Raw genomic sequence first — 27364 nt, 5'->3', positions numbered from 1 at the left:
AGACACGAACCGCTTAAGCGGTCCGTTCCGTGCTACAGCGATAACCAAGCGGTGTTATCGTCGGCCTCGACGGTTCCGATTAATTACCGGGCGTATCAAGCCCACTACGAACCCTTTACGTGAAGCAGGATGGAGGGTCAATAAAGAAAAGACGAAGTGAAACGGGAAAACAGTTCATACAAAGCACATTTATTTCATCGGCACACGGAAAGCATGTTTTTACAGTCATACAGTCAAAATGCATATAGCAATCAAAACAAAAGCAACAATGACGCAGAGTTACTACCGACTACACGCACACACGGCAACACTTATACAGTTCTACTTTACAGACGGCGCCAACACACATTTGCTCAAAAGCAAAGGAAAGAAGCCACCCTCATCGGCAAAGGGGCAGACAGGCCTGTAGGCCAATTGTGCGCGTGACCTGGAGGAGTGGCCAGGTCCGCGAGACCGGGGGGGGGGGGGTCCTACCCACGTCCGCGTGACGCGTTGGCGGACGAGCCGCAGATGTGGCCGTGTGGCTGTGCCCCGACTCCGTGCTCCTTGGCGGGTCTCATTGGCATGACGTTTGGAGTGGGGTGGGAACGGGGCCCCCTTTTTGCACTATCTCAGTGTGGGGGAAAGGGGGAATTGTTGATGCCCTGGGGGAGGGAGATGGCTCGCTGACTTGGGTCCCGCGACGATCGATCCCACACCGCGGCCTCGTCGCCGACCACCGTCCTTCTCGCCTCAGACCCGAGCTCCTTTGCCTCTTCCCGCAACTCTTCTCAGCCGACTCCAGAACCCAACTCGAAGACATACCGATCACTTCGCCACCCGACTCGACTCACTCTCCACCCGACTCGACTCACTCTCCACTCGACTCGACTGACTTCATTCGCATTGCGCTCGCCTTTTTATAGGCTGGCAGGAGCCGCAAATATGCAAATATCCGGATCAGGATGACCTCGGGGGCGGAGCCACGCTCGCCCATTGTTCGGAGGAAACGGGGGCGTGAACCTCCCCTGATCCGAGAATTTGCATATATCGATTTCACACAGACGCGCCTGGAGGCGTGGCCAAGCCGCCCCACGCTTGCTAATTGGACGGAAGGGAAGTGGGCGTGTTGCGTTCTTGATCCGAATTTTCCCTCAGAAAGGCCGCTATTTGCGCTCACGGCACGGTGCGCTCGGCACCAATCGCCGAACGGGCCCGAAACAGCCAGACGCCCAGTGTTCACAGGCGGTGCGGGAATGGCCATAGAAGGAGAGAGGTGAAGGTGGTGGAGGGTTTTCAGTGGTGGTTGATGGTTATGGTGCCGTTGGGAATGGCGGTGATGCGATGCTTGCGGGATTGAGTTGTGAAGGTAAAGGTCGTAGCTGTTGGCGTTGTTGTTGTTTTTGTCTGAGGGTTGGAGCGTGGTTGTAGTTGGTGAGGATGGCTGGCGTGGTGGTTGTGTGTGATGGCGGTTGAGACGTGGTTGGTTCAAAATAAAGATAGAACAGAAAAAAATGGCTATCTCAAAGCGTCGCAGCCCGGATGAATCACATAAATTCCCTCTATACAACGGGTTTGGGGCTAACTACACATGTACTTAGAGATATCTCACCTACGGGCCCTGAATGGTGGTTTGCGAATTTCCACAGCCGTAACAATATGTATATATATATATATATATATATATATATATATATATATATATATATATATATATATATATGTATGTATATACACACACACACATATATATATATATATATATATATATATATATATATAAATATATATATATATTTTTTTTTTTTGTATGAATACAGTGCCTATAAAAAGCCGACACCCCCCTTTCAAATTTTTCACCTTCTGCTGCCTGATAATCTGGAATTAAATTGTATTAAATCAGACTTTTTCCACTTTTATTTACATGTGGAAACCCATAACTTCCAAGTGAAAAACAAATTCTACAAATTTCAGAAAAATAATTAAAAATACAAAACAAGAATATCTTCATTGGATGTGTCCACCCCCCTTGCAATAGTAATTCTTCATAAGCTGAGGTTTAACTAATCACACATCAAGTAAATTGGTCTCCACTTATGTTAAATTGTAGTGATTCTGATTAATTTAGAATACAATGAGCTGTTGCTGCAGGTTTCCTCTGCTGGGAAGTACATTTCACAGCAAAGACTCAACCATGAAAACCAAGGAGCTTTCAAAAGGCCTCTGGGATAAAGTTGTGGAAAGGCACAGATCAGGGAATAGGTATAAAATTATTTCAAAGGCCTTGAATATTCCTTGGAGCACAGTCAAGACAATCATTAAGAAGTAGAAAGTGTACGGTTCCACCAAGACCCTGCTTGATCAGGCTGTCCCTCCAAAATGGATGACCAAGCAAGGAGGACACTGATCAGAGAGCCCACCAATAGGCCAATGGCAACTTTGAAAGAGCTACATGCCTTGATGGCAAAGACTGATCACTGTGTGCATGTGATAACGATATCCCAAGCACTCCAGAAGTCTGGCCTGAATGGTAGGGTGGCAAGAAGGAAGCCATTACTCAAACAAGCCCACCTTGAGTCTTGTTTGAGGTATGAAATAAACCACTCTGGAGATTTTGAAGACATGTGAAAAAAAGTTTTGTGGTCTGACAAAACCAAGATGGAACGTTTTAGCCAAAATGCAAAACGTTACGTTTGGCAGAAACCCAACACAGCACATCACCCAAAGAACACCATCCCTACTTTGACGCATGGTGGTGGCAGCATCATGTTATTGGGATGTTTCTTATCAGCAGGGACTGGGGTACTTGTCAGTTTAGAAGGGACAATGGATGGAACAAAAAAAAGAAAAATCCTGGAGGAAAACCTGCTGCCCTCTGCAAGAAAGCTGAAATTTGGACAGAAGTTTACCTTTCAGTACGACAACGAACCAAAGCGCACAGCTAAAGCTACACTGGAATGGCGAAGGAACAAAAAGATAAATTTCCTGGAGTGGCCCAGTCAGTCTCGATCTAAATCCAATTGGAAATCTGTGGCATGACTTGTAGATTGCTGTCCATCAATGCTCCCCACGTGATTTGACTGAGCTTGAACAGCTTTGCACAGAAGAATGCCAAAATATTGCCCAATCAAGGTGTGCAAAGTTGGGAGAGACCTATCCCAACAGAGTCACAGCTTTCATTGCTGTCAAAGATGCTTCCGCCAAGTATTAACTCATGGGGGTGGACACTTATCAAACCAAGATATTAAAGTTTTGTATTTATAAATAATTTTCTGGAATTTGTAGAATTTGTTTTTCACTTGGAAGTTGTGGATTACGATGTGTAAATAAAGGTGGAAAACGTCTTATTAATGCAATTTGATTCCAGGCTATAAGGCAACAAAAGCTGAAAATTTTTAAAGGGGGAGTAGACTTTATAGAGGCACTGCATGTAGACTGTATATGCATGTGTATGTGTGTGCCTGTGTGTCTGTGTGTATGTGTGTCTGTGTGTGGTCACAAAGCATGACATAACGTTCGCTTTGCTAAATCCCCCTCCCCCCCCTCTCTCTCTCCCTCTGAACTCCTCCCCTCCCAATAAAGTGTTGCACTCTCCTCCTCTCTCCTTCTTGTACTCTCCAACAATAAAGTGTTGCACTGGGAATTCCTTAGAGCCTGGATCTTTTGCCTCGAGGGATGTTCAAAAATGGTCTTTTTATCATTCATCAGGGAAGCGTGGTCACGATCATAGCGCTTATCGGTCCCCGTAAACCAACCCATTCCCTCCACACACTCCTTTTCCTCTCCTCCGCCCCCCCCCCAACACAATATCTTCGATATGAGGAATCTCTGGGTTGCTCCTGGGAGGTCAATCGGCTCTTTCTGTGTGGCTGCTTTGTTCATGCAGGGCAGGCACGGGGCCAATCAAGAGCAACAACACACATATTTCTAGAAAAAGTATGGACTATTTAGAATGTTAGATCATCTATAAAGTAATGCAGAACCATTATATATATATATATATATATATATATATATATATATATATATATATATATATATATATATATATCTCAAGAGTGAATATCTGTCTGCCTGTCTGTCTGTCCGTCCATCCCCGAACTACTCCCTCAGTTTTGGGGCTAGCCCCATCAAACATTCTGTGGAATGTTTTAAGGTCCCAGCGGATGTCCTCAGGTGGGTGGGATGTTTCATGAATTCATCAATACAATTATGATTTTGACTTTCAATCCGGATGAAGCTGCTCCCGATCCGGAAGGTAACGTCAATCACGAGTTTGGCAGAAACATTTGATGGTTTGATAATATCTCAATACAATTGTGATTTTGAGTTTCTACCCGAACAACCCCACTTTGATCTATTCTAAGGTGGTTGGGAGGGTTCATTAATTTCTCAACGCAATTATGATTTTAATTTTTGATCTGTCGGAAGTGTTTTGTGTCTGCCATTTCTTGCCGGCAGATTTGTCTGTGTTAGTTGTCACGTGAGAACAGCGTCTATATTCGTTTACCTCACGAGTGTTTGTATTTTGTGATATTAATGGAATAGTATTAATTAGTATGCCTGGTGTTGGCTTAATGGTTTGGGTGGTGGATTTGGGATCCTTGGATCCTGAGTTCAAATCCCACTTACCGTTGAATTAACACCAGGTGGGGTTGACTCTGCCTGTCATCCTTCTGAGGTCGGCAAAATGAGTGCCAGCTTGCTGGTATCCTGTGTTGGAGTGGCGACCTGTCCAAGATTGTGCCCAATAGCCAAGGAGACTGCTTAGGCAGCACCAACGCTCTGCACAGAGTATGGTCTCAATGGATGGATGGATGGATACAGCGTGTTCCAAAACGACCTGGACAACTGCTTCTTAATATATTTAGCACCACAAATGATACAATTATACCCTTTGTTTTGTATGATACAGAAACTCATGAAGTTTTCATTATCTTCAGGTCTGGTGGTTTCATGTAAAAGAAAATGGCGACTCCACAGGAGAAAGCTCAGTGTGTTGAATGGTTTGTCGAGATGAGATCCGACACACAAGTTTAGCGTAATTTCCATACAAGGTATGGAAGGAATCCGTCATCATGGACTAATATCAGGGAGTGGTACAAGGGGTTTAAGGAGACTGGAAGTTGTCAGAAACAGAAAAGTACCGGTCGACCAAGCACAAGTGGAGCAGACGTTGAACGAGTGCGTGAATCGTTTCAACAAAGTCCCAGAAAATCAATTTGACATGCCTTTTGGGAACTGGGACTACCAACGACAACTGTGCGCAGGATTTTGAATAAAACACTGACACTTTATGCTTATAAGGTGCAGATTCTGCAGGGACTCAAACCATAATGATGGACCCAAACACTAGGCACCTGCCTTGGAAATGCTCAGTTGCATAGACGATGATGAAGATTACCTGAAAAAGGTGATGTTCGCAGATGAAGCTTGCTTGCTTCATGTATCGGGGAGGGTCAGCTGGCACAATGTGAGGATCTGGGGCTCTGAAAATCCCCACGTGGTCATTGAACACATACGCGACTGTCCAAAGGTCAATGTGTGGTGAGGCCTTCTCCATGACCGCTTGGTGGGTCCGTTTTTTTTTTGAGGAGGATACAGTGACCTCAACAATTTACATGAACATGTTGGAAGGTTTGCCTTCCCACAGATTGAAGACCTGCAACCCGATATCATTTTTCAACAGGACGGCACTCCCCCTCATTGGGGCTTAGTCGTTAAAGCTGTCCTGAATTAAAAATTTCCAGGTCACTGGATTGGCCGAGATGGACCAACCGCCTGGACCCCACGATCAACAGACATCACCCCCTTGATTTTTTTTCTGTGGGGGTTTGTCAAAGATGTTCTCCACAACACCAAGGTGACAAATCTGCAGGATCTTCGTTCTCGGATCACGGCTACATGTGCACTGGTGGACACAGACATGCTGAGTCGAACATGGCAAGAACTCGTGTACCGCCTTGATGTCCTGCGCATGACAAACAGAGCTCACATTGAAGTGATAATGTGCACAAAACTTTTTGAGTTTCTGTATCATATAAACCAAAGCCTATCATTTTATCGTTTGTGGTTCCAAATATATTCACAACTAAAGTTGTCCAGGTCTTTTTGGAACACACTGTATATCTCACTCTGCTTCAAGCTGACGAGGGCCAACAAACCCGAAACATGTGTCCATGGATGTTCCCTCTCCAGGGAGGACTGGTCGATAAAATTTAGAATTTAATTATTTTCCTGGTATTGGCTGCAGTGCAATCCTACTGATATTTAAGAGGGTGTAGCTCTGTGAAGCACATACCTTATAGGTGGAACCTATAATGCATGTGTTTAGCCAGAAGATCCTTTACCCACATGATATACACACACACACACACACACACACACACACACACACACACACACACACACACACACACACACACACACACACACACACACACACACACACACACACACACACACACACACACACCTGGTGTTGGCTCAATGGTTAGGGTGGTGTCTTTGGATCCTATGGTCCTGAGTTCAAATCCCGCTCAGTTGTTGAATTAACACCAGGTGGGGTTAACTCGGCCTCTCGTCCTTCTGATGTCGGCAAAATGAGTGCCAGCTTGTTAGTATACTGTGTCGGAGTGGCGACTCATCCGGGGTTGTGCCCAATAGCTAAGGAGACTGCTTAAGCAGCACCAACGCTCTGCACAGAGTATGGTCACAATCTCCTCCTCTCATATATATATATATATATATATATATATATATATATATATATATATATATATATATATATATATATATATATATATATATATATATATATACACAAATATTCAGTGGGGTGAAAAAGTATTCGTCCAGGAGGAAATCTAGTACTTGAGACATGATAAAAATATAAACTAGAACGGCACTCGGTGGAGAGCAGAACTAAACTCAATCAGGCTGAACAGTTTACGTTTTGTATCTCACTGATGGGCTACATCTGCATCCGGACTTTAGTCAAAATCTAATCAGCTTGTTCTTGTCACCTCCCCAAGTCTTGATACTCATCTATCATGTTTAGTCATAACCGTCCAAAACTTTTATAAATATCGTGGAGATACCATTTTTGGCACCATCTCTAAATGGTGAAGAATCACTTTAAAAATTTTAAATTTCTAGTAACTGGATCCAGATCTTCACCAAAATCGAATCAATTCACCCGTGTCACACACCCAACCTGTCCACAAAGTTTCATTTGAATCTATCTATAACCTTTTGAAATATCATACTCTGTATCATTTTCGTGCTATCACTCAATGGTGAAGAATCACTTCAAAACACTCTCGGATCTAAATCCGGATCTTCACCAAAATCGAATCAATTCGCCCTTGTCACACTCTCAACCTGTCATCCTGCCGAGGTCAGCAAAATTATTACCAGTGTACTGGTAGAGGGGCACAGCATCAGCAGTCCAGCTGCGCTTCCAAGAAATGATAGAAGTGACCCAGCAGCCAAACTGCCATATACAAGAACATCGAGGATTAAAACAATCACGACAGCATCAACATACATCTTCACGGAACATATCACTCGACTGCTCCCGAGAAAATCCTAGGCACAGTATAAGCAACATACTCTCTCGAGGCCTGAAAACGGAGGTGTTATAATAATCATGTGTGAAGCAATGTTTTTAATAACAGGCATACGTGTAAACACTATAATAATTAAACTTGTGGTGTTGACAACTAATCACCACAACCTCAATATACGATCTTCACTATTCATATTACTCAATCACTCCAGAGCAAAAAAAACCGCAGGCTGTGTATCTGCACAAGTGCTGATCCAGGCTTTCAGGTCAATTATCTGATATTAATTTTCTTTTTCAATATTTTTTATTATCCAAACATAGCCCTCAACCTTCCACTGGATGAAAGAGGAGGCTATGCGAAGTTTGGTTGCATTTGGTTCTGCATGGTCCGAAAGCATAAGTGAACAAACACACAAACAAACTTTCTTCTTTATATATTAGATATATATCGAAGGAGAGGGAGAGTCATGGGGTGGTGTGAAAACCTGGAAGTACGGAAAGAGGTGGCCTCGGGGAGGGTTCCTGAGGGTAGTTTTTGTGTGTAAAACAACTGCTTGTGTGTAGATTTTGTAATGTACCAATGTGTTAATAGAGCAGAAAACCAGCAGACAATGAATGCACTTAAATGATAGAAGGATATATTGATTTTGCGATATTAGAGATCACTCGGTCAAATCTCGTGCTTTTACATTATCAACTGAATAATTTATTTGTTTGTTTGTTTGTTTATTGGCAATGATTGGATATTAAATAAGAAGATATTGCCAATCACCAACTGCACCTCGTGTAAGCCTTATTTTATAACCCACTCTGTATTTACATCTGATCCGACCCAGTGTTTTGGCTTCCCTGACCATACGGCTACTTTTCACTCGGTGTAATTCATCATCTGACCTTTGCAACTGGTGACAAACGATGCGATAGTTTATGGACAGAGAGTAAGGCATTCCGTGTGTGCGTCTTGTAACATACCAAAACATCACTCGGCGGAATAATAAATGTCACTTTCAGTTTTGCACAAAATGAAATCATAAACATGAATTAGCTGATGGGAGTGGAAGCATGGAACTCTTCCCTCGAGAAAAGTTGATTGAAAATTGCAATAATCATGATAATAATTTGGGTGAGCATATATATATATATATATATATATATATATATATATATATATATATATATATATATATATATATATATATATATATATATATATATATATATATATATATACACACACACACGTACATTCATTGTCATATATATATATATATATATATATATATATATATATATATATATATATATATATATATATATATATATATATATATACATACATACAGTATACACATAAAAATGCATTGTCATATATATATATATATATATATATATATATATATATATATATATATATATATATATACAGTATACACATAAAAATGCATTGTCATATATATATATATATATATATATATATATATATATATATTTTTTTTTTTTTTCAGTATACACATAAAAATGCATTGTCATATATATATATATATATATATATATATATATATATATATATATATATATATATATATATATATATACATATACACCTTAGAATGCATATATATTTCTATGCATTTTCATTATATATATATATATATATATATTATATATATATATATATATATATATATATATATATATATATATATATATATATATATATATATATATATACACACCTCAAATTGATGGAAAAGAACAGAAAGAACACGAGCTCGTTAAAAAGAATGCGCTTTTTCATCTGCAGTGTTGTGAAAGAAGCCACTAAGAGCAAACAGTGCCCACTGACATTGAAGCGTCTGTTTATAGCATTGATGGTAAAGAGCGAGGCGAACCTAGTCAAAGGTAGGCGTTTCTCAAATGAATGTTTCGCCAATGCAGCAATGCCAATCGCAATGAGCACGTTTAGTTCATTCGTTAATGAGTTTGGATGCCGCAAAACATTTTACTTAAATACAATCAATGGGAAACGGGATGGACAACAGTAGCTTACTCAGCGCGGGTGAGATATATTGAAGCGATGCAAAGTTTGCAGGCGGGTCCTCATTGGAGCAAAGGGATGATGCCCTTAGCCGTCGAGTGTGCAGGCACCATCCACCATTGGGCGTGGCGTCGAGCTCCGAGGGAGGGTCAGGCGCCGAGACGCGGGGTGATTTGCGACCGTTCACTTCTTAATGCTTTGCAAAGCGGGTGGGGTCGGTTTCAGGGTGGCAGGACGGGTGCGCAACAGGGATCATTCGGCTCCGGCTGGCATCCACGTATACTCTCTATAAGGCTCGCGTGCGGAGAATGGCTTGTCCGCACACGTGCTGACGCGAGCCAAAGGAGAGATATCCGGACCGTAGGGAACTGACCGTTCGTCAATCATTGTTAAATGGACGCAGCTTGAGTGCACTGGTGAACAGACAACTAGCGCAGGTGCACGGCGGTGTGACTTGCACTATGTCGGCGAATCTGCACGGGCACCGGTTGGGCAGCGTGGAAAGAGCATCCGAAGGAAAAGGTATGAACGATGGACTTTCTCTGTTCCGTCGCAGATTTCTCAATATTCATGCCAAGCGCAGCACATCATACGTCAAGCCGTACGTTATTGCAAATTCATGGCCTTTTAATACCTCGACCTGTTCCACCGGTGAAAAGCAAAGTTTTGCACTTTTACTCGTTTTGTTGTCGAGCCATTAATTCATCACCTTCGTTTGCAATGTCTTCGCAACTTGGTGAAACATTATGAAAAAGAAAAAGAAAAAGAAAAAAACACAAAACAAAAAACATCGGACGCGTTTCTGTCCATTCCGGAGGAACCATATCTGCTCAATTATACACTTATTACGGATTGAGATAATTTTTAGAAACATCAAACGCTTCCAAATTATAGATGCGGAACGCTATTTCGGCGATTCATATAAACCTTCATCCGGACAAGTGCTGGCTTGCGATGGGAGGAATGCACTATATAATAAGCACTAAGGTTTTAATGATGCACGCGGTGGTTTAAAAGGGAAATTCTTCACATTTATTCAATCTTCACGTTAAAAGAAAATTAAATTAAATGAAGAAAAAAAAAATTACATTAAATTTTGAAAAGATAAAATAAAGACAAATTTACTAGCGCGTCTGGGAAATTATTAAGCACGTGTTTGACGTTGGTGAAGTTTTGCTCGAGTGCAGTTTCAGTGCCTCCAAGCAGGCAATAACACACATGCGACTCACGTACTTATTTCGCGGGACCGCGTCGTCAGAACAGGGGGAAAATTTTGTTTTTAAAGCAAAGCGGCATTATATTGTTTTATTTATTTCTGTAGTCGTTTGAAGCCAATACCCCCATTTATAATTATTGCAATGTGTGTACAATTTGGATTTTATATATTATGGGAGGCAATTAGATGAAATTCTCTTTTTATTCACACGTCACGACTCCCGAAAGTATACGCTTTTGTCGATGGTCATTGAAAGGTGCAATTTGTTGGACTCCTTTGTGTGCAATGACACTGCACATGACATACATTGGTTATAATTTATCTTGAGCGATAGGATAGATCATGTGTCTGAGTGGCCACCCGTCCGGGATTGTAAACCTTGTAAGCCACGAAACTGCTGCGGCAGAACCCTCACTCTGTATAGAACCTGGTACATCATTATGACAATAATTATAATTATTATGATTATTATACATTATTCACAATGTACTGTTAAACTGTGCTGGTAGTCTGGTAGAAATAATCTCCGTTCATTTATTTGATCACTTTTAAAAGAATTGAGACTTGGTCTATGCGGCGCTATCCTTCTGAGCATTTGCCTCATAATGCTGTACAATTTTCACATACACCGTCGATTTGTACATCATATCATAATTTTGTGATTCGGGGAGCAAAAAGGTACATTGGTATCTCCTAATATCCTTATCTTACGAGGTTGATGTGCACAAACTCATCCATCCATGTGCCTTCGATATACCAAGGGAAGAAAATACTGGCAACATGACATTAACTTCAGATCATGTGTAACTTATTGCAATAAGTAGTGCCACCTGTACCGTTATCATTGTGGTTGGAAAACGAAATTAGAGAATTGTCTGCATTCACATCGACTCCCAATGCTCGAATACTGCAAAACTAGACCCCCCCACCCCCAACACCCCCCTTGTAGTCAGGAATGGTGCTCATTTGACCAACGGACAATTTATATGTCACCTTTGCAGAGACGGAAAAGGCACAGCCACCAAAGGCAGAGGAGACGAGTGTTGACGATTCCAACAAAAAGAAACGGCAACGGCGTCAGAGGACTCATTTTACCAGCCAGCAGCTTCAGGAGCTTGAGGCGACTTTTCAGAGAAATCGCTACCCAGATATGTCTACCCGCGAGGAGATCGCAGTGTGGACCAACCTCACGGAAGCTCGAGTTCGGGTAAGGTATATCAGAAAGTTGGAAAGTTAGAGCTATTTATTTTGCATTACACACACTCATGTGTTTGCCTCTATTTCATGGAAATATAAATACAGTGGAGATTGCGTCCAGCTCGGCATAAATATACACAATTCAGGGGCAAATGTGCACACCATACGCATAACCCCGACATATTGGCATGGCTAGACTCAGTAGTTGGGAGGACGATGTTCTCTTGTATCGGGCAAGAAGAATGATGCACAAAATGATTTTCAACTGAGAGCACATATGTCTTTGTTGAAAAGTGTTTGTTACGATGATGAAAATCTCATTCATTTTGGTGTTTGTAATGCATGTTCATGAGAATTTATGGACACTGTATTGAGTGTGTCAGCCTTGGGAATTTTCTCAGCCATAAGTACGTGGCTCTTGATGGTCCACGTACCGCGATGTGACACACTCTGTGCCGTCCGTGCAGATGCGGCATTGTAAGCTCCATGTGTTTTTGCCCCATTCTGAGAGAACCTTTGTACACATGCACAGGTTTGGTTCAAAAACCGAAGGGCCAAGTGGCGGAAGCGGGAGCGAAACCAACACGCTGAACTGTGTAAGAACGGATTCGGACCGCAGTTCAATGGCCTCATGCAGCCTTATGACGACATGTATTCGGGTTACTCGTATAACAATTGGGCCAGCAAGGGACTCGCTTCAAATGCACTCTCCGCAAAGAGCTTCCCGTTCTTCAACTCGGTGAACGTGAATGCACTTTCATCGCAAGGTGTCTTCCAGACACCCAGTTCTATGAGCATGACCTCGGCCATGGTGCCCTCTACAGTGCCGCCGGCTGGACTTAACTCTGGCCTCAACAACCTTGGCGGCACTTCACTTGGCTCGACTTCATCCTGTCCTTACGCGGCCGGCCCAGGAGCTGCGGCCTACATGTACAGGGACACTTGCAACTCGAGCTTGGCGAGTCTGCGGCTCAAAGCCAAACAGCATTCAGGTTTTGGCTACCCCGGAGGGGTACAGCCTACACCGGCATCCCTCAGCGCTTGCCAGTATGCAGTCGAACGGCCCGTGTGACACTCGCATATCACCATCAATGTTCTACCCGATTTTCCAACTTGGTGTCCGTAGTTTGGTGGAACAGAATCTTGGACGTGAGCGGTCGCTTCTGCCACAGCGTTGATTCCCCAAGCACTGAAATGTGTGGGCAAAGGAGGGTGCAAAATGTAAATGTATATGTACGTATTGGTATTGAAGCCTTCTCCAAATCGAGAGTCCCATGCTCTTAGTATGAGGATTTGTATTCTCATCAACCCAAAGCTAATTGAGTCTCCATCGACAATGTGGAGGTAATGTACAATTTTGTACCAAGGTCACCTCACCTATCACTGTCGTATCCAAGGTAAAATGTTGATAGCACGTAGATACATTTGACAACCTGAATGTACATATACTGTTATGATGTTTTGTAACTGTCATCATGTGTGCACATTGAGTATATTTGAAAGAACAATAAATCGTGTTTCATCACCCTATAGACCAAGCATGTGTTGTGTTTATGAACAAATCTTCTTGTACATGAGCACGCTCAATTTTTGGAAAGACATTCCGAATTTATGGCAATCATAAAGCGAGTGCCGCATGTTGCGCAGTTGCCACAAGTAAGCGACAAAAACAAACTGCACAAGGAAATCTTGAGTGCTATCGGTGAACGGATCCCATTCATGCTCTCACTTTATTCTTCTTATTCTTTCACTTTGCTCGTGCAGGACATTAGACCTCATTGCGTCCCTTCACCCTATTTGTGGCGCACACCCGTGCTAATAAGGACATCGTTTATCACACAATTGGCCATTGGATTGCTTTATTGACCACTCAAGTATGTAAATTGACTTCCAAATATGATCTATGTGTGGTTAGTTTCCAAAATGAATAAAAGTTTAATAATGCTCACACAAAATTCATCTAACCTGGGAAAAATATGCTTCTTCGCATCGAGATAGATGCCCGCCTGACAACGTTGAGTATGCATTTAAAAAAATTTTTTAATCAAATAAGGTATATATATATATATATATATATATATATATATATATATATATATATATATATATATATATATATATATATATATATATATATATATATATATATATATATATATATATATATATATATATATATATATATATATATATATATATATATATATATATATATATATATATATATATATATATATATATATATATATATATATATATATATATATATATATATGGAAAAGGTGCATTTAAGCAAAGCAGATGTGTGTGGGGGATAGACAATGAGATTTCATGCATTCCCTGTGTAGGTCCCTATCTATCTGAGCAATGAATCACCCAGTACGTCACGGTTGTGCTTGACCAGAGCCAATTGCATACAGACTATAAGGAGCGTTCCTGAAATGTCTGTGGTTTCTTTTCACAATGAAAGATGTTTATTCAGGGCGATCTTTTCTTGATTATCTTTTTCGGGGCCTATTGGTCCCCGAGCATTGCAGCGCTATATGTTTGGAATGTATTAAAGGTGAGCGGTTGTCACACTCACCACCCGGTATATGCATTCAAAAGCCAAAGGCGACCACTTTTTCTCGACTTCATTATTGTACGAGCGTTGAGTATGGAGGGATTCGTTGCAAAAAAATTAAAAAAAATTATAAGGATTGATTATAAACACCAACGTTTCCAGCTGTTTTAAATTTCAAATGAATATCGCAGCGATTGGATGGAGATCTCATACTCCAATGTAATAACATAAGAAATGGATGGAAATTTGATTTACGGATGACAGGTTCGACTTATTCGGCCTCACTCTTACTGGAATGATAAATATAAACGCGTTGACAATAGAAACATTCTTGGGCTTAGGTAAGGATTAAATATGGATTGAAATCTTCTCCACATGTATTGTCCCACCCGCGGGAGGTGGACATTTTTACGGGCTCTAAAATTATCTCCGCTAACAACAGTCCCCCCACATCCCCCCAGTCTTGTAGCCTTGCGTCTCGGTTTGATAAGCCAGGTCATCGCATGCGCTGTCCACGGAAAGCAGACGTGGTTGTGGATTGGAACCGTGTATTGACCAAACTTTGAAGTCCTTCTTGCGTTTATTTTAGCCCACCCCTCAAGCCGTGCGCGCGACGTCTCGCCTGTCTTGCTCGAGCTGATCTGCCGGGGTGATGCTCGAGCAGACGCTCTTGGCAAGCCTGTGTAATAGACGGACCAATACACACAACAGCAAGACAAGGGAGGACCTGAAGATGCGCCGGAGCGGAACGGTTTCAGTGTTTGGTTTTGGCCAAAATGCCAGGAACTCCACCCTCGCTGGCGAGTAATCATGCGGCCGGTTCCATGCAGAGAGAGAGAGAGAGAGAGAGAGAGAGAGAGAGAGAGAGAGAGAGAGAGAGAGAGAGAGAGAGAGAGAGAGAGAGAGAGAGAGAGAGAGAGAGAGAGAGAGAGAGAGCACGTTAATGGCGTGCGGCCACCCAGTGCACAAGTCCGCCTTGCACCGGGGCCATACATGTTTAACCGGTTGCTCGAGCGCAAATGCAAAACAATGGGACAAGAATCTCCCTCCTCTTTAATGCTTTCCTTTAACCCTGACATGCTCAGTCGTGAGGTGAGCATAGCCAGTCCGATGGGACTGCCAAGCCCACTTTGCTCTTCATGCGAAAAGACACGGCCATTGTTGCTTTCTGAGATCACAAACAGTTGCAAGGATTGACAGGTAAACTCGTCTATATTTAAGATGATTAACATTCAAGAGATGTGTTCTTTGTTTTTTGTTTTTTCAAAAGAAACGTTTAAAATTTATTTTTTGTTTTTCCTCCAAGACAGTCGTTTTACACCAATTGTTAATCATCTCTACTGTGGCCGATGCTATGGCCACAAAATTGGTTCTTGTTGTGTGATCGCTTTGTTTGTGTAATGCAATACTGCCAACTGTCATTGCTAAATGGGGGAGTGAGGGATATGAGGATAGTTTTATGAACCCTTTCATGATGTTTATGGACTAGCCTATAACTATCACTTTAATATTTGGTAAAACCAATTTAGGGCAACCATGCAGAATTAAAAAAACACTTGGGAGCGATCGATCGTGAAGCGAATTCACCATCTAAATTGGAAAACTTTGAAGCTCAATGCAACATTTCAATCCAAGTTACTGTATGAGGGTTCTGCATGAGTTTTAAACATAGCTGAGGTTTGGAATTTGCACAAATATCTTCATAGTTACACCTGTTGTTCTGTTGACCTTTTTGTGAGAACTCTGCTATATATTGAGAGGGCACTCAATGAAGCGGACTCATAGGAGATGTAGAACCGATGTGAGGGACTATGTTTCCATGAATCGCATCAGAGAACTGTGGAAGAGCCTCTCGGATCACCCAGTGACTACACCATCAGTGGGATCCTTCAAGAAATGGAGAGCAGCCTCGTAGAGTGCAAGATGCTCATCGACCAAGAAAGTAGGTACACCAAGTTGGGTTATTTACATTCAGTATAAAGCTGAAGCAAAAAACAAAAACAAAAAAAAAACATGTAACCAGACTCCATGGCATAATGGTTAGAGCGTTCGCTCTAAGTCTGGGAGGTCAATGGTTCAAACTCCGACTGAGTCATACCAAAGACTTTGTAAAAAATGATACTTGCTATACGCTTGGCATTTAAAAGAATAGACCATGGGCAAACAACTCCGGGAAGGCAATGGCCAGCCAATAAACTGCTTTGGCAGGACCAACACTCTCTAAAGTTGATGGTACATCAAACAACATCCAAAAAAACAAACAATGAAACGGTATTTCCATCAAAATATAAACATAACACACTTTGACCATGTACACATTGCCAGGAGTATTGATGTGAGTGAAACTGTTTGTTATTAATTACAAAAGCAACACCACTTGTGGAACATTCATTGAAAAAGATGAGGTGCAAGGGACAAGTGAAGTGAGTTGAACATGCGGTGGGAATTCCTTGTGCGACAAACTTGGGCACGGTGCCAGGACAGGTCAAATGCACACAATGCACCTCTTTCCGTGACGTGGTGGGTCGAAATAACACATCATTGCAAATAGGCCAGTTGTTTACTTGCTCATTTGGCTCAAATTGTCGGGTGGGTTCGGAAGCTTATTTGACGGTGACCGTAGGGGCTGTGAGCAACAAAATTAAACTTTCAATGATAATCTCGTAATCGACACTTTGTTCTATAATTTCACGACATTATTGTCCAATTATATTAAGTGACTCGCATTCCGAATTACTCCAAGCAATTGTAATATGCGAATGAAAACGGATCTTTCAAGACAGGGCATTGTATTGCACAAAATGGCGGAAAGCTCCAGTTTAGGTTGAACCAGCATATAAGACTCGTCGCTTTGCTGACGGCTTTAATCAAAAGACAGCATGTTGCGCTTCACAAACATATTGCATATCTATCTGTGAGTCTCAATGAGGATGTAGAATGAATTGAAACATGTGAAAAAAAAGGATTTTTTTTATTACACATTGTTGTTGTTGGCACTGCTGCTGTCACCTTGGCTGTGGTTCTTGTTGTTGTTTGAGTGTTTATTCCGTGTACATTACTTTTATATATTTTTTATTGCCAAGAGAAATATTACTATACTAGCGGGATATGCTTACACATTGTAAGCAATAATGAACCATGTTTCCTCGTTTGTCTCGGGTCGCTCAACTGCTTTTGATTTTTTTTTTCATTTATTTTTATTTTCATTTACGGACACTTTCCGACAGTTCCGTGATTGGTTCCGATGTCCGTGGGGAAATTTTTTTTAGCTTTCTACATCACCCTGAAGGTACCGATCTTTAATATCAGTCAGTTAGTGGGGTGTGCTTACACATTGTGTAAGCATATAAACCGTGCTTCCCCGTTGTCTCAGGTTGCTCAACTGCATTTGATTTTTTTTTCATTTATTTATATTTTCATTTACGGATGTTGTCTGACAATTGTGTGATTTTTTTTTCCAGTGTATCAGGTTCAATGGCATTCGACACACGAAATTACCTTCCTCCTCCAATGTCTCGAGTCACTCACCTGCATTTTTTTCATTTTTCATTTATGGATGTTGTCTGACGATTCCGTGATTTTTTTTTTTCCGGTGCATCAGCTTCAATGTCCTTTGGTATGCAAAAATTCAGCTTTCAACGTCACCCAGAAGGTACTGATCTTTAATATCAGTCAGTCAGTGAATCAGTGGTTAGAAAGAGCTTTATAAATGATATGTATATATATATATATATATATATATATATATATATATATATATATATATATATATATATATATATATATATATATATATAATTGTGTGTGTTCCTTCTGTGTCCGTTAAGCTTTATTTTTAAAGATTCCTGCTATCCTGGAATAACAAAAATGGTACTGTTGGAACCACTACATTAAGCTCCAAGTCCTGCGAAAAGGAATCTTTATGATTAAATAGACACGACGTTTTACAGATTTGAAAATTTTGCTCCAAGTAAATCGATTAACTTTCCAACAATACCATATTTAACATCCTACAACAGTAGTGCAGGAACCCTCTGGACTCCAGAGTGCAGAATGAAGCGTGACACATTGACGGACACTATCCCTTTTCGCAATATATCTGGAGAAAGAGAGAGAAGTGCCCTCGCAGGTGCTACAAGTCAGTGTGTTGTGGTGAAAGAAAGTTTCAAGTGGAAGTAAACAAAGACAAGGGGACAAACCGAACAGCCACCATTGGCATCGTGACATTGTGGCATTCACAGCCCACGGGTCCAGGTGATTGTGTGCAACGAAGATCTGTTGCAACAGTCTCTTTGACAGTGATAATATGCACGTGTCCATTTTGCCATCTCGAAATGGCATATCAATATATTGTGTACTCCACAAGTGTGATTGACGAGCAACTTTCCGAATGTGATATTGCGAACCAATTTGAAGTTTTCATCACTACTACAACAAGCTATAGGCCTTTGAATAATCATCCCTCCTCCTCCAACCTTGATAAGCCAAAAATAATGCGCAACGCTTGGGCTGTCATCTAACATTTATACCATGAGCTGGAAATGTATAAAGTGACCTAGATTGATGTGGAACACACAAGACAAACATTTCTGTAAAGTGGAGAGCAATAGGTTGACTAAACACCACCACTATAGTATGTATAGAATATGGAAATCAAAGTATTATGCCTTTGAGTTTATAAGCTGGAGGCTACTTATGGTAGCTCTGTCCACTCTGTAAATATAATCCCATAGAGGTATGGTTACGAGTGCCTGGACAAACCTGCGGCGGCGACGGCACTTACGTGATGACATTGCTATAACATATAAATAGGACCGCGCGCCACTTATTGTTTCAGATGTTTTGCCATCACGTCCTCACGAATTAAACATGAAAAAGAGATCACTCTCGGGATGTTCGTCAAGCATCCTTTGATGGATCTGGTGTTTTATGTTTTTATTCGGTTGGTCTATTTTCAGTGGCCATGAAATCCCTCCGAGGATAGTTGCCGGGGAGAGAAACGATAGAGGGGTTTGATAGTGGTGAGGCTGTGTAGTGGGTACTGCTCAGGGCAGGATTGCATGGAATGCACGGCGGGTACGCCTGTGATGCCGTGTCCCGCCCCTCACGATCTGCTACGGACGGCTTGAGCACGAGCTTGGAGAACTGGAGACAGAGAACAAAGTGTCAAGTTGTGCAAGTCGACACTCCATGCCATCATTGTTATTGCTCTGTTGTATCGTACAAGCTGACCTTTTCAATAATAATAATAATAATAATAATAATCAAAATAAAAACGGTTTTCATAAAGTTAGCAATTCCCTCCCATTTTTGCCGATGCGTCCATCATTCTCAGCTCATTCTTAAATTAACAATAGCCATCACGTGGGTGGTTCGGGTGAGCTGCATTGTGTTGAAGGTTATAATAGAGTTAGACAAGGTGCAAACCACAAAACTTCATGGCATTTGGCTTAGCCTATTCTAGAGCGTTTATAAAACAGGATCACAATGTGAGCATCATGACGTCACTAGTCAGGTGTTATGACGAACCCGGAGAGCTGCGACAATCACTTTTGCTTTTTCATTTGGCCTGTCTTTATCTGCAGGTACTGTGACGGTGACGACGTAAACAGACGACCTGCTGTGTGGATTACGATGATGTGCATTTAAAGAGGAGGATTTTAAGAAGAAGCTTCGAGAACCATTGTATTTTCTAAACATCACCTTTTCACAGCGGAGCTTTTATCGGGAGTGAGGCTTTTGTCTCACACTCCAATATATATCTAGTATATAAAGCTCATTCTAACCACTGACTCGCTGAGTGATTTTAAAGTTTGATAACTTCAGGGTGACGTAGAAAGCTGAAATTTCGTGGCCGACGGACATCGAAGCTGATACACCAGTAAAATTACAGAACTGTCGGAAAGCATCCGTAAATGAAAATATAAATAAATGAAAAAAATAAATGCAGGTAAGTGACCCAAGACAATGGGGAAGCAAGGTAATTTTGCATGCCGATGGACATTGATGCCGCTACACCAGGAAAAAAAAAAAATCACAGAACAGTTGGAAAGCGTCCATAAATGAAAATATAAATAAATGAAAATAAATAAATGACAAAAAAAACAAAAAAAACAGGTGAGCAACCAAAGACAATGGGTAAGCATGGTTCCTTATTCCTTACAATGTGTAAGCATACCCCACTCGTGTGTATATTGTACATATGCATGAGTGTGTGTATATATATATATATAAATGTATATGGATAAATGAATATATGTGTATATATGTGTATATGTATATGTATATGGATAAATGAATAGATGTATATATGTATATATGTGTATATGTATATATGTACATGTATAAATGAATAGATGTATACTGTATATGTATATATGTATGTATGTATGTATGTGTATATGGATGAATGAATCGATGTATATATATGTATGTATATGGATAAATGAATAGATGTATATATGTGTATATGTGTATATGTATACATGTACATGTATATGGATAAATGAATAGATGTATACTGTATATGTATATATGTATGTATGTATGTGTATATGGATAAATGAATCGATGTATATATGTGTATATGTATATATGTATGTATGTGTATGTATATGGATAAATGAATAGATTTGTATATGTATATATGTATGTATGTGTATATGGATAAATGAATAGATGTATATATGGATAAATGAATAAATGTGTATATGTGTATATGTGTGTATGTGTATATGGATAAATGAATAGATGTATATGTGAAAATATGTATGTATGTATGTATGTATGTGTATATGGATAAATGAATAGATGTATACTAGCAATACCCGTGCACATGCAAGGGATAGCAGTACAACATAGTTGGTAGCAGATGACAGACCGTACATGGGGAATGACAAAAATACGCATTGTGCAAAATGCAAGTGGTACTATGGAACGCCAAGACTTCCCAAACATTGTTGGCATGTCCGCTAAGTGCCACAGCAATTTCATAGTGATCGTGTGACGGCGAGCCGAGTTTTTAGTGTGCAAGCTTGGTATTATAATAGAGAATATGTATGTATGTGTATATGAATACATGAATTGATGTATATATGTATCTATGTATATGTGTATATGTATATGGGGGTATAGGTGTATATGTATTTATGTATAAGTGTGTATACGTGCATATGTAAATATCTAAATTTGTGTATATGTGTATATGTGTATATGTTGTTCGAATTTCGGCTGCTCCCGTTAGGGGTCGCCACAGCGGATCATCCGTTATGATCCGCATAATGATTTGGCATAGGTTTTACGCCGGATGCCCTTCCTTACGCAACCCTGGTCGCCTCTTACGACACAGGGATAAGGATTGGGTTTCGCCATGATTCCGGGCTGCCCTACACCCTCTCATAGTGCGGCCCAGCACAGAGCCCCCGTCCTCAAGCGATCCTCCAACCCAAGCCTCCGAGTAGCCGAATTACAGGCTCACGCCACTACGCCCGGTTGTGTATATGTGTATATGTATAAATGAATAGATGTATATATATGTGTATATGTATATATATATGTATGTGTATATGGATAAATGAATAGATGTATACATGTATGCATGTGTATATGGATAAATGAATAGATGTATAAATGTGTATATGTGTATATGTGTATATTTGTATTTATGTATAAGTGTGTATATGTGTATATGTAAATTTGTGTATATGTTTTTTTTATGAATAGATGTATACATGTGTATATGTATATACGTACACATGTGTATATGAGTATACGTATATATGTGTATATGTATAGATGTATATGTGTATATGTATGTATGCGTTTCTGTCTAGATGTATGTATATATATATATATATATATATATATATATATATATGTATATGTATATGTATATGTATATATATATATATATATATATATATATATATATATATATATATATATATATATATATATATATATATATATATATATATGTGTGTGCAAGTATATGTGTAAATTTGTGATTATATGTATAGATGTATATATGTGCATATGTGCATATGTATATATGTATACATGTATATATGTACATGTATAGATGCACATAAGTATATAGGTATGCGTACATGTATGTATATATATATATATATATATATATATATATATATATATATATATATATATATATATATATATATATTTCTGTTGTTCTTCTTTCGGCTGCTCCTGTTAGGGGTCGCCACAGTGGATCATCCGTTATGATCCGCATACTGATTTGGCATAGGTTTTACGCCGGATGCCCTTCCTGACGCAATCCTGGTCGCCTCTTACGACACAGGGATAAGGGTTGGGTTTCGCCATGATTCCGGGCTGCCCTACACCGTCTCATAGCGCGGCCCAGCACAGAGCCCCCATCCTCAAGCGATCCTCCAACCCAAGCCTCCGAGTAGCCGGATTACAGGCGCACTCCACTACGCCCGGTTATATATATATATATATATATATATATATATATATATATATATATATATATATATATATATATATATATATATATATATATATTCAGATGTTTGGTACAACAGAACTTTAATATGGATACAAACAAACACGACATAATAGTGATAGTTGGGGAGGAATTTGGGGTTCCCATGCACCCCCTCTGGGATTTAATGACACCGGGTTTTTTAAACTGCCAATGGTGTCTATTAATCGATTTGACATGTTCCCAAGAAAAAAAAGTGGCTCGAAGGGTCAATTCGGCGGCCATCTTGGATTTCGTCACGAACGTCAGCGAAAATTTAAATAAGTCATTGCTTTTTTACATGTCCTAGAAACATAAATGAAAGAACATTTTCAATTAATTGTGGGATTGTAAATCATTGAAGAACATTATTTTAGCGTTTAGATGCCATTTATTAGATCAAAATCGAGAAAAACCTTCAAAATTGGACAAAATGTGATCATTTTTCAAGTATCGTCTTAATATGTCAAGTTTGTTAGCGAAGTTGATTCGCTTTAGAAGCTGGCCAACATTTTGCCTCTACTACATGATGTCAGTGGAGTAACATTGTGTCTCTGTGTTTTACAGGTGAATGGTAGAAGTGGATCTATGCCCTAACTAAGCTTTGTTTCACCATGGATCGTGGCCAAAAGCGAAAAAGGACCAAAGCATCTGGTGAACTCTCATGTACAACCAAAACTGAAAAATGCTTAATACATGTGGTGAGGGGTCTTAAACATGACAAATTACGGCATTGCAAACTGTTGCAGACCCGACAGAGAGACTGGCAGTGTTGCACGAGATTCGTGATCTGAGATTGGCAGAATCACCATCATCTGCATTCCGCATGGAAGAGGTATGCCGACAGATACCAGACTCATGAGATGGTTATGATTTGACCATTACAGGCTACCATAGGGGCTGCTATCAGTATTTCTCAAAGAATCTAGATAGTCTCAAAAGCCGAAATCGCTCCGAACCCACCTTCTCTCATCGCCACTCTCCCCAGAAACCAGGAAATACGGCAACTGTGTTTGGCCCTGAGTGTATCTTCTGTGAAAAAGAGGGACCCATTCATGTGACCATTAAAAACACTCGTACCACACAACGTCCAACTAAATTCACAATGACTGAAGCATGGCAGAAGATTGAAGCTCTTGCTGAGGAAAAGGGCAATCAATCACTTCTTCAGAGGATAAAAGTTGTTGATCTCTTCGCAGCAGAAGCTTGGTTCCATTCCTACTGCCAAAAAGAGTTTGAGCGGGCGTCAACACGAGGGAAAAGCAAGAACCCTCAAACAATTGCAGAACAAGCTAATCTGACTGCCGCTCACAATGCAGCCTTCAATGCAGTGGTTGATTTCATAGAGCAGCACGTAATTATCCAGAAACAAGCAATTCAACTTTCTTCGCTTCGCTTAATCTAGATTGCCAAACTCAATGAAACTGCTCTTGCTAATTCTAATTATCGTTCGGAGAAACTAATGCGACGGCTGGAAAAGCATACACATCTAGGAACAAAACTCTCGTTCAACAAGGTTGAATCTGATGAGCAAGGTTTCATTTCGTTATACTTGGTATATAGTTCTTCCCGAAACAGTTGGCAAAGCTGTTAGTCAAGTGTACAAGGACAGCATAAAGGAAGTTGCACTAATGTTGCGAGGAATCATCCGTCGAGCATTCAAGGAGGGCAAGGATCTTCCATGGCCTCCGACTGCAGCTGATCTCACCGTCAATACAGATATGCTCCCAGAAGAACTCCAGAAATTTCTCAATCTCGTCATATCTGGAAACCTTACATCCAAATGTGAGAAGTCCGAGCGCTTGGTTTTATCGATTAGACAGGACCTGTGTCGCTCTGTCACAAATTCAGAGTAGAAACTCCCAAAACACATTTTGCTGTGTCTAACTCTCAGACATATGTACAGAAGTAAGCAACTTACAACCCTTCTCAGTCGACTTGGTAACTGTGAGACTTATGATTTCGGTATTGAGCTCGAAACTGCTTTGGCAAAAGCGCTGGACCAGTCATTTACGTGGCTCACCCCACAGATTGTGAGGGGTGAGCGCAATAGCCTTTTCCATTCGGAGTGGGATAATTATAATCAAAGGCTGATAGGTATTCACAGGAGCAACGGTGTCGATGCATCAGCCGGAATCATGATACAGGAGACAAAAGATGGCGTTGAACCTCAACAAATCAGGACCCTCCCAACCATTCCTAAGTCCAAGGAGCGTAGTCTCAAACTCGATCTGCCGGCATCCCTACCTCCACTGCACATATACAAACGAGATGGACCAACAATGGAGAACTGCCAAGTCCAAGGTACACCTGGCACGCCTCCCACCATGCAAGAAGTCTCTATACCCCCATATTAGAAGAGCGAATTATCGTGTGGCCCAATTGAAGCGGTCTCATATCCCAATCTTTAATGTTCCAGAAGCAACCAGGCATGGATGGGTCGAGGGAGATGATGGTCATCTCGAGCCTCTCTGGTCGGATGGTCCGGTATTGCCACAAAGTCTTGTAGATGTTCTGGTCATAAGTGATGAAGAAGATGATGAAGGAGAAGAGGAGGATGAAGAAAATGGAGTGAATGACTTTGAGGATATGTTAACCTATCTTGATTGTGACAGTGATGATGATATTGACTAAAGTTTTAGTTTTTATGGTTTAAAACGAATAGGTGGCAACAATTTGACGTTTGTGATGCAAGACGATACTTTAAAAATGGTCCAATTTTGAAGGTTTTTCTCGATTTTGATATAATAAATGGCATCTAAACGCTAAAATAATGTTCTTAAATGATTTACAATCCCACATTTAATTGAAAAAGTTCTTTCATTTATGTTTCTAGGACATGTGGTAAAAAAGTTATGACTTATTTAAATGTTCGCTGACGTTCGTAACGAAATCCAAGATGGCCGCCGAATGGACCCTTCGAGCCACTTTTTTTTTCTTGGGAACATGTCAAAACTATTAATAGACACCCTTGGCAGTTTAAAAAATCCGTTGTCATTAAATCCCAGAGGGGGTGCATGGGAACCCCTAATTCCTCCCCAACTATGACCAAAGCTTTTCGTTCTGCACTCTTCAGGGTAAAAGTCGCAGCAAGTGAAGAAGGAAGTGAAGGCGCGTGCTTTATACGCAGGTCTCAATAAGATAGACGCTGATTGGTTCAACCGTAATGACGTCACGGTTAATCCGAACGCCCATTGGTCGGCTCAACATCTTCACCTCGAGCTCCCATTGGCTGGAGCAGAGTTTGTCAATGATTGACGTTTGCAACCACATCCTGGAGAGAGGGGGGATTGGTTTCCCCTAAGGTCCATTCACCATTTGTTAACGTACTTCCCTTGATCTTTCCATGCTGAAATTGACATAGAGATCGTACAAATTCCTTTTGACGACATAGTATTGGATCGGTGGTAAGGATGAAGGTTACTTCCAACATACGTAAATGAAACGAGCTCCGACCTCGGCTCAATATCCTGAACATATCTGCATTTTACTGGTCTGCACAGATAGGGTTGGCAACCAAGTGCTGTGCAATGGCAGATGAAGTAGGTACAGTGGCCGGTGGTTGCTGGATATTTCTGCATGCTCCCACTGGTTGTGTTCTAACCCTCACAATCTTTCTTTGAATCGCCAAGGGGACGTGTTGTTTGATCTGATCAGCCAATCTTAGTGTTGTGCGGCCCATGTACTGAGCTTCACATCGGCACTTCAACTCATAAATAACATTACTGGTTTGTGAGGTGGGTAGCACATCCTTGTTGACTGACATCAGCAAACAGCGAGAGGAAAAGATTACTCGGGGTTGCACAGCCAGAAACTGAAATTGACAAAATCATGAATATACTCAGTGAGAATGGTTATCCTGAACATATAGTTAAGAGACACACACAAGTTTCTAAACACGACAAAAGATTGGAAGATTCGACCGGCCAAATGCCCAGTCGATATCAGGATGCCCTGGAAAGGGCAATCATCACGAAAGTTTGAAGTACAAATCAAACATATTGTGTCCAACATATTTCTGGATATATATATATATATATATATATATATATATATATATATATATATATATATATATATATATATATATATATATATATATATATATATATATATATATATATATATATATATATATATATATATATATATATATATATATATGCATACACATACATCAGATGCACCTCCTGACTGTTATGGTGAGCATCACCGCGGATGATCTCTCACACGGTAAAACCGCATAATCCACAAAGAACAACCATCTGTCTGCCACCCAGACTATTGTTCCCGTT

General features: G+C 40.5%; 1 protein-coding gene and 2 long non-coding RNA genes across 4 annotated transcripts in view; 2 read left to right on the top strand and 1 right to left on the bottom strand.

Annotated features, from left to right (window-relative positions):
* The window catches only part of LOC147026544 (uncharacterized), a 91892-nt gene extending 82131 nt beyond the window's left edge, over window positions 1-9761 (bottom strand). Inside the window, exon 1 of the long non-coding RNA XR_015058388.1 lies at window positions 9600-9761. This is a non-coding gene — a long non-coding RNA (uncharacterized LOC147026544). The remainder of the gene's footprint in view (window positions 1-9599) is intronic.
* The window catches only part of LOC147026543 (pituitary homeobox 2-like), a 99727-nt gene extending 86197 nt beyond the window's left edge, over window positions 1-13530 (top strand). Inside the window, exons 1-3 of one of the 2 annotated variants that reach the window (XM_085882023.1) lie at window positions 9775-10109; window positions 11805-12010; window positions 12533-13530. In XM_085882023.1, coding sequence (XP_085738149.1) covers window positions 10049-10109; window positions 11805-12010; window positions 12533-13072 — 807 coding nt within the window. In that variant the 5' untranslated portion in view covers window positions 9775-10048 and the 3' untranslated portion in view covers window positions 13073-13530. Of the gene's footprint in view, window positions 1-9774; window positions 10110-11804; window positions 12011-12532 lie in introns of those variants that run through there. The other variant, XM_085882024.1, reaches the window with a different exon arrangement.
* Window positions 13531-15003: 1473 nt separating this feature from the next.
* Window positions 15004-25843, top strand: LOC147026542 (uncharacterized). Its single transcript, XR_015058387.1, has 2 exons — window positions 15004-15763; window positions 23637-25843. It is a non-coding gene; the product is annotated as an uncharacterized LOC147026542 (long non-coding RNA).
* Window positions 25844-27364: the final 1521 nt, after the last annotated feature.

The sequence above is a fragment of the Eptatretus burgeri genome, chromosome 5 (assembly GCF_056783735.1).
Source record: "Eptatretus burgeri isolate ZD-2024b chromosome 5, Ebu_testis_v1, whole genome shotgun sequence".
Classification (NCBI taxonomy): domain Eukaryota; kingdom Metazoa; phylum Chordata; class Myxini; order Myxiniformes; family Myxinidae; genus Eptatretus; species Eptatretus burgeri.
Note: the sequence above shows the minus strand (reverse complement) of the source record. Positions and strands in the feature narration are given on the sequence as shown.